At 42.0% G+C, this 9,393-nt stretch overlaps 1 protein-coding gene across 1 annotated transcript in view; it reads left to right on the top strand.

The window, feature by feature from the left end:
* The window catches only part of LOC102206834 (sodium channel protein type 5 subunit alpha-like), a 261,018-nt gene that overhangs the window by 152,287 nt on the left and 99,338 nt on the right, over window positions 1–9,393 (top strand). The window contains exons 15-16 of the mRNA XM_013915747.1: window positions 3,719–3,839; window positions 8,041–8,279. Of these exons, the coding sequence (XP_013771201.1) occupies window positions 3,719–3,839; window positions 8,041–8,279 (360 nt within the window). The remainder of the gene's footprint in view (window positions 1–3,718; window positions 3,840–8,040; window positions 8,280–9,393) is intronic.

Raw genomic sequence — 9,393 nt, 5'->3', positions numbered from 1 at the left:
CACTTTTTTGCAATTTATGTAATTACTATGCACTTAATGCAGGCATATTATTACAATTTAGGCTGTAATGGTTGTATTGGTGTATAGCAACTTGAAATGCTCCCATAAATGGCACTACAACATGTAAAAATATAATATAAGCTCTGGCGGACTTGGTTCTATGGTAGGTCTTAAAGGGTTAAGCACCATCCATTCCCCGACCTATATGATCTAGGCATGTTGGGACTTCTGTGTGACAGCCCTGACCAAGGTTAATAACTTAGACTCTGCTTTAGCTTTTGGAACTGATGAAGCCAAAGCTGGAACCTCTTCAGGAGCCTGAAAGAAGTCAATTGACCATCGACTGGAGCACTTTAGACTACTCATAGAAAGAATAAAAGTTTAATTCTAAGTAAACAATATTGATGTTTAACCTTTTACCTGGACTTTTCTTTTTTTTTTGGTTGTGTGATGTGACTTAAAGCCTGAGTGCACTTTTAAGGCTTAGCTAGCATTGGGCCGCTGTGAGCGTTTAATCGTTGTACTCGGGTACAAAGGAAACTGAAAAGGTTTATTGGAGTCTATGAGGAGTGACTTACCTCTGGAGCCAGCCTAAAGTGGCTGCTAATGAGAAAGTTCTGAAGCATCTGCAAACAGTTAGTCTAATTCTGTTCAGTTCAGTTTTATTTCTGTAGTGCCAAATCTCAACAGTCACCTCCAACAGCATGTCAGCACATTTTGGTAATCTCACCTTTTCTGTCTGGTTTCTGCTGCTGCCAGACAAAATTCCCCTTCATCACAATTAAAAACTGAAATCTCCTGCAGTGTGTAGAAAAAGTTACTTCTTGATAAACTGAATGTAAACTGCAGGGGTTGTGTGGGAGCTCAGAGCAGCTCTGAGTTCAGTTTAGAGTTTCATGCTTTGAAATGAAGTATTTCTGCTTCTCTTGTCCATCCATCCATAAACCTGTTGTCCTGCTGCTCAGACTGATGCAGAGACGAGTGGGAGGAGGAGGAGGGGACGAGAACTCACTTATTTGCCATGGAAATGTCCCCATGGCAACCCACAGCAGCCAGCGGAAGCTAAAATGGCTGTGTGTGTGTGTGTGTGTGTGTGTGTGTGTGTGTGTTTCCCTGGTGCTTCCCTGCCTGGCACACAGACAGGATGTAGGCGGTGTTGTGGGCGGCGACCTTCAGGCCTGTGCGTCATGCTTCATTGGAAGAACACTTAGCAGGAAGCGTTATGTAATAACACCTGAGCAAATGAGGTTCATGCAGGTTCCTCTGTGTGAGGGCCGAGGAGTCCGGAGCTCACCGGGGACTGCTGTCAGGCCTTTACAAGGCGAGCAGCTGAGCACCGTTCAAACCTAAACAACTTTATTTAAAAGGCAGTTTTGCAGCAGCAAAAGGACTTCTATTGTGAGCTCCAGCAGTTTTCCTTGTGTCAGCTTAGCTGTACTGCGGCGACAACCAGATAAATGGTAAATGGCCTGTATTTGTATAGCACTTTTCTAGTCCCTAAGGACCCCAAAGCGCTTTACACAACCAGTCATCCACCTATTGGTGATGGCAGCTACATTGTAGCCTGGGGCGCACTGACAGAGGCTGCCGGACATCCACCAGTCATCCACCTATTGGTGATGGCAGCTACATTGTAGCCTGGGGCGCACTGACAGAGGCTGCCGGACACTGGCACCACTCTGACCACCACCAGTAGGCAACGAGGACACAACGACCGAGACTGTCCAAGCTGGGGCTTGAACCAGCAACCTTCTGATTACAAGGCGAACTCCCAACTCCTGAGCCACGATCGCCACGATGCGTTCTGTAGTTTTTAAGCAGGTGTAACTCGAGCTATCAGACCTGCTCTTATATCATTTTCCATTTGTATTCATGTAAAGCTTCTATAATTAAATTATAGAATTATAGAAGCTGTTGGTAAAATGGTAAATTTACCATTTTAAATTAAATTATCATTTGATTTCTTGAATAAGACATCTCACAATGTGAAATACACAAATAACTGTACCAACAGATCCAACATTGGGTTAAAAATAATCCAACCAAACTCAGCAGGTCACATGAACCTTTGAAATTAAAGTTTCTATTAAACATCACGTGCTGTGGAGTGGCCTCTCCATCTCCGAGAGCAAAGTTCTGACATCCAGGAGAGCCTTCAGCTGTCTGAAAGGTTGGATCTGAAATTACCTTCCACTAGCTGTGCTTGGGTCAAAAGATGACTAACAAGAACACAACTCTGACATCTGCTTGCATGAATGACCGGAATGAGAATTTAAAAAGGATACATGATTAGTGTAGAGAGGACTTTCTGAACTGTTGGTGAGGATCTCAGTGAGTAGGCAGTAAGGAGGCTCTGATGGTTAATCCAACGCTTGGATTTTGGTAGGACAGTTAGAAGTGCAGCTTACTCAAAAAATGTGCTGCAAATTTAAACACAGAAAAGTACTGAAGGACTTTGTCTTAAAAACCTACTCGGGCAAGTTTATTCTTTGAGGAAAACTTTAAGTCCTCATTAGATCTGACACAAATCAGTCCTGGATGGCTCTGCAACAACAACCTGCTTTTTATTTCCTGTTATATGGTCTTGAAGGCTGTTATGGGCACTTTAAAGACACTTCAAAGACAAACTTTGTGAGCTCAATTCACGCAGCTCGTCTAATCTAGTTTAAGGCAGTACAACCTTATCAGCAAGATTTCCTATACTGTCCAGGAGGAGAGCATTCTTGCACTGTAAATTGTAGGGCTTTTATTGTGAAGGGTAATAACAGGAGGATGCATATATTACACATTTGTATGGATGCAGCACTGACAGCTCCTCATGTTTTAGTTTCTGTTCTGTGGAGCTGAAAAACACTATCAAAGCCTCACAGGCTGACATGTGCCACATGTCATTTACTTTGATCAGCGTTTTAGTTTCATCCCCCTATTTCTTGACATTTGTCTGAGTTTTACTCGATGTAGTACCAACACGTTCCTCCTGAGATGTTCCCAGACCTGATGGAACATACTTTATAATCCGTCTGCTCGCTTTCCAGTCAGGAATGGCTTCCATGAGCCATGATGATCACTACCAAGAGCTCAGGATAATCAACAAGGGTTGCAGCAAATTAATGTTGAGCGCCAGTTGATTACTTAGTATAATTTAAACTTTGAATTTGAGAGGCAGCAGCTGAACTCAGGCTTTAAGAGGAGAGTCGAGTGGGTGTTTTAGAAGTTCAACCCTCGTGAAGCTCATCTGATACATGAAAAAAAATCCAGCAGTGCTTTTTAGTGAGGATGAAAGAGATAAACAGACGCACAGCAGCGGCACGCTGATTTCTCTGATTCATTGAACACCAGTCATCACCTGCTTCTCTGTTGCCGTGGTGATAGACTGAATGCACTCACACACACACAAAGAAATCACAGCACTACGTTTGACCCATTTGACCCGACACAAATGTGTGTTTATGCGATGTTATCACAATGGTAACAGAAGAGTCCAAGGCAGCTCATACTCAAGAATGAATGATGAGTATGTGTGACAGCAGGCTCAGTCAAATGAGGATGTCTTTCAAACATATCTTGGAGGAGCTGGTAGAGATCTTTAAGATTGCTTCTTAATCCCAGACCAACTCCATGATTGTTAGGATGGGACTCTGTGTGGGGTAATACCATCTCTTATTCTCTGGTTGCATCTAAAGATCTAAAGTAATCAGGATGACTTCCATCTTTTTAGGTTCCCACGTCCACCACAGAGCTCAGCACGATGCTACTTCCTCGGCCTTCGTCCATGCAGGACTCGGAGCGCAGGGGCAGGGCAATGAGTGCTGCCAGCTACCTCACCGACGTCATGGAAGGTGAGAAGCAAAGTGAGCCACGCTAATTTGAATGCAGGGCACACACACTAAATATGATGCGAGTTGTTATAAACCAGGGTATGAATTCAGTATATTTAACCCTACAATAGCAAAAACACGTGGGATTCCTCATCAGCTTCTACAAGTGTTTAAGCTTCTCAGATGAGAATTGAAGCATCTTCATTACCTTCATTAAGAAGTCCAGCTCCCATCAGTTTAGCTACCAGCATGCTTCTGTCCTGGGGCCTCCACATGGTTAAGGTGTGGAGAGCAGCAGCAGGTTTCTTAGCTTCTTAGCAGACACCAAAGTCAGGGTTGCAAAGTGGCTTGCAGATGTGGCATGAGCCGTAGGCTGGCTAAAATAGCTTAAACTGAGTTTAAACTTTAGCTGATGTTCTGCTGAGCTTTCTGAATTAATGGTCCACCGTTTGTTCTTTTAGAGGGAATAATTCAGCTGCTATAATTCATTGACTGAGTTTAATGGAGGCATTTTAATGTCTGTTTTCATGCCCGTGCCCTTGTTTTTGCATCTGCAATCGACTTTGCAAACCGCTTTGATCCCATCTCCTTGTTTCATGCTGTACTGTATCTGACTTAATGTGATAGTGGTTGCATTTATATGACAGTGTTAGTGTAGAACAGATGGCAAAGTGGGGAAAGAGAGAAGGGAAATGACACACAGCGAATGACCAGGGGTGGAGTTGAATCCAGGCTGCTGCCTCGGTGCATGGGGCATGTGCTCTATCAGGTGGAAAAAATACAGATCACACAACTTATTGATTCTACACGTGCAGTTTTTATGCCCCGGTGACCATAGAAATCAATACTAAGTCTTTATCCACGTTCATTTAGATGGGGACTTCCTAATATTATCCCAAATACCCGCTCAGCTGAGGCTGAGTGGTGAGACTTCTTTGATTTATTTAGCAGACTTTGATAGCAGCGAAACAAAGTGAAGCTAATCTTAATCATTCTTAAAATAATCCCACACAGGATTAAATGGATTTCCTTTCTTTACAGAAGCTTCTGTTTCACTTCATTTCTACCAAAAGGCAGAGCGATTTAAAACTGGCTCATTACCTGGAAAAAACAAGTTTCTGCATCAGCTCCAGCATCCTTTCACGTTTTATGTGTTTGCGCTTGTGTGTCAATATGGGACTGTAACCTTGCCTGACTTTGTGTCTCAATATGTGTGTGTTTGTGTGTGATTGTGTAACCACGTATTTGTCTGAATTATAACGCTTTTGTGGGTGCGAGAGAGGAGCGTGTGTGTAGCTGTGTCTGAGTTTGCTTCAAAGACTGTGTGTGTGTGTGTGTGTGTGTGTGTGTGTGTGTGTGTGTCGCTGCCCTAGTCAACCCCAGGGGAACACAGGCTTTGTTTGCGCCAGGGACTTGGGAAAAGGGAGAGAGACACAGAGAGAGAATGATAGAAACAGAGAGGGAGAGAGTGTTATCCTGGTCACCCTCATTAACCGTGAGATCATTCCAACTTCCTGTGTGTGTGTTTGTACGTGTGTGTGTATGATATCGGTGTGTTACATTTCTGGATTCATATCAAATCTGCACCCGTGTGTGTTCTAAGCGTGTGCGTGCGTGTGATAGGTCTGCTGAGTCACAGTCTCTCCCCTCGGCAGTCGCTGCTCTTACAGAACAGATCATTATACAGGAAAATACAAAATCCCACTGCTGTCCTCCCTGCATCCATCTGCACACCCTTCATCCCTCCGTCCCTTCTCGGCTCCACTCTTTGATTTATTCATGTCATTTTTAAAATTATCATCTGTTTCCCAGGAGACTTTCCTTCAATTTAAAATAAGCTTTATGAATTTATTTTGCATGGTTTAACTTGAGCTCTTCTTTGGATTGAAAAAAATAAAAACAGCACTACGATCCAAAATGTTCTTACCAGTTCAGATTAACTAAGCAATCACTAGGTGGCGTTTGGTTGTATGGAGGGGAAAAAAGTGCAAAAATAAAATAGAAATATTAAAATAAATCCAAACATAAATTGTAATTTTATAAATATTTGCTTCAATTTACTTCTGCATTCTGCATTAGCTATGATTTTGTCATAATTACAAACTATTCAAAGTACGTCTGGTAATAGTCGGGAAACCTACACGGAGGGAGTCATAGGGCATTTTCACAACTGAAAAACAATTTTGTTAAAACACTGTAACCAAATCAATTTTACACCCACTCCAAGTGTCTCAGCTCAAAGAATAAACAATCAGTTCAGCATAATTTTAATAAACTGCATGAAGATGATGTCAGTGATGAAGGGGAACAGAGACGTTCGTAAATGGTCTGGTTCTTATAGAGCGCTTTTCTACTCAAAGCGCTCTATACAACACGCCACATTCACCCCATACACACCCATTCACAGAAGCACTATTATCTATATGGTGAGTGCTTTCTAAATATCATTCATACGCATTCATACTCCAATGGATGCATCAGAGAGTAAGACGGATATTTCATGTCCAAGGATATTTGGCATGAAAACTGGGATCAAACCACCAACCCTCCTGAACTACAGCCACCCCACCTCGTACCTGAGGAGTTTCTGATGGTTCACTGCAGAAAGTTTGGCTCAACTTTAGTTAGCTGCTTAAAACAAGTTATACCATATGGAAAGTTTTTACTTAATACGAGGTTCATTTTTCAGCCATGACTCTTTTTGTGTGAAAATCATTTTCTAATCTGATCACATGTTAACTGTAAATGTAGCTCAAAGCTGTGAAATGGAGAAACAATAACAGCGTTCACGTTTGATATATCAGTTTGGAGATTTCCCAACATTCAGACAACTTTTGGTCCTGAAGAAGGTTTTCATGAACCTTGAAGGGCCTGGATAATTTTATCTGATGCCATAATCGGAAATGGTGATGAAGAAGTGCAAAGAGAGCATCTATCGATCCTCGCTCAGCTCATGTAAATGTCTCTATAAGGGCTCTTTTACAAAGAACAGTTTGGGAGTGCGACTCCTCTCACTGCTGCCATAATGCCGTCGGTCATCACACTGACACCAGAGGACACCTTGTAAACATTTAGGAGTACTCCAGCCCTGTGACTTTTCACAGTCGGCATTTTCGAGGCTCCGTCACTGAACGAGACGCTTTTTTACTTTAAATAAAAGGCTGCAAATCCGCCAGTGCTTTTTTTCATAACGTGCCTTCACTGTTTGTTTTACTGATCTTCTGATTAATTATTTCATGTGTTCAGGACTGTTTGCCATCAAGCTTTGTGCCACACAGCACAAGTATTTCTGTTATCATTGTTGTTATCGACCAACATAACTACAGGTAATGCAGTCTGAGCCTCTGCTCCACAAGTATTTATATAGAAACAGCTTCAGATTGTAACACAACAGATACATTTATCAGTCCAAAATTCCTTTTAGACCAGTCTTTGTTCCTATTAACCCTAGAACACTATCGCTATAAATAGTAACACGATCACTAATGCCGGGTGATTTTTACCCGATATAATATAACCAATGAAAAGTAATCAAATATATCAAAATATGACAACACATGACAAATTAGAGTGGTCTTCTTTTACTTTCAACTGTGCCATGTCTAACAAAATGAAAAATAAAACTCCTAAAACAAAATAATGACTCTGGAAAGCTGGTCTTTGGTCCACCTATTCCTGGGACATTTGAGACTTCCCTGGTGATGGCACAGGCTCCTCGACACGCAAACAGCTGCAGGAGAGAGAAATCATGTAAATGTATTTTCTCGGGTGTAATTCACCCAGCGATAGTGTTCTAGGGTTAATAATCACATTTATCCATTGATTGGTATTCTTTTCACCTTGCCTCCATCATGCTGTATCCGAATCATCTCTTGACTTAAATCACTTCTGTTCTTGTTTTAATCGAGCAAAATGTTAGATCAGAGTCAAAGTCGGCAACAATCCCAGCAGATCAGCTGATCTTAAAGATAATTTGAGCAAATTTTAAGCCAAATCTCGTCTTTTAGGCTTGCTATGTATTAATTTGTCATCTGTTTCAGTCATCATTACACCTGGAAAATCATACACAGGGCCCAGTATTTTTGCACCTTTAGTCTGTTCCACAATCAGCTTTGTAACTTATCCCTTTCCCAGCTTCTCAGTTGTTCCGTTTCCAGCTTAACCAGTGTAACTTTGTTTATGCAGAAGGAAACCTCCTGACCACATTTTGTTTCCTGTGCAGAACTGGAGGAATCCCATAAGAAGTGTCACCCCTGCTGGTACACGTTTGCCCACCATTACTTGGTTTGGGAGTGCTGCCCTATGTGGCTTAAGGTGAAGCAGCTGGTGAAGATCATGGTGATGGACCCTTTCCTGGACCTCGCCATCACCGTCTGCATCGTCCTCAACACGCTCTTCATGGCCATGGAGCACTACCCCATGACTGATGAGTTCAATGGCATGCTCACCATCGGGAACCTGGTAGGAACAATGGATGAATGAATGCGTGGATGCTTGGTGGGAAAGCAGTAAAGCATGGTTATTGGTGGAGATATGTGGGTGAGAGACACATAGACACAGGTGCACTGTTCACCCAAAACAATCACAGAAATACAGAAGCAAACAAGATCAGATATTTGCAGAATAATCAGCTCAAAAACTGCTGCTTAACAAAGGCTCACAAACTGAACCTAAATAACAGATGGGGAAACCCCATAAAGGTAAAGGGGGAAACCACAGGGACCATAAAGAAGCCCCATTTCCCCCTGTGCTTATAGCAGATGGTTTATTTTGCCCTTGAGGCCTCTTTATTTATAACAAGCCCCACCCTCTGCCTCCTCTTTTAATAAACCAGGAATGACTGGAGCAGCAGACAGGTAACTCAAAAGAGAGGAAAAAGTAATTAACGCAGCTCATGAAAGATGAAACATCGTGAACCAATTGCTTGAGCAACATTAAATGATTATTTGCAGCCCTGTCATGTTTAAATTTGTTTGTCTGAGCTCATTTAAACTGGATCTGAAGCCCACACTGTTGTCTAAACCTCCATTTAACAGCTATACATTTAAATGTTTCCTTAATGTTTAACTAATAGTTTTAACAGGTTATCCACACTTTAACCTTCAAGAACCTACTAGGAGTAACCCCTGAAGCTCTTTTGTGAACTGAGCGCTTTCTATTATATTTCAGGCCTGGTTATAGGACAATTACTGTGTGTTCATGAGGATGGTCTGTCTATGGAGGTATTATTTGAAAAACCTGGAAATTATTCTATTGGTCGTCTTTATGGATATATACTATGGTATCAGAACTCGTCATTAAGAATAAAGGTGAGGAAATTTGTAATTAAAATTTAAATCCATACTATTTGTTACGGAGCCCCGCAGGGGACATGGGACAAAAAAAATTAAGACGGACTTTTGCGAGATCTCGCAAAACTAACTCGGGATCTCGCAAATGTTTTGCGAGATCTCGCAAAACTAACTCGGGATCTCGCAAAAGTTTTGCGAGATCTCGCAAAACTAACTCGGGATCTCGCAAAAGTTTTGCGAGATCTCGCAAAACAAACTCGGGATCTCGCAAAAGTTTTAGCCGC

This window comes from Pundamilia nyererei, unplaced genomic scaffold, assembly GCF_000239375.1.
Source record: "Pundamilia nyererei isolate P.nyererei 1_Seehausen unplaced genomic scaffold, PunNye1.0 scaffold00357, whole genome shotgun sequence".
Lineage (NCBI taxonomy): Eukaryota > Metazoa > Chordata > Actinopteri > Cichliformes > Cichlidae > Pundamilia > Pundamilia nyererei.
The sequence above is the reverse complement of the archived record's forward strand: the minus strand, read 5'-3'. Positions and strand labels throughout refer to the sequence as shown.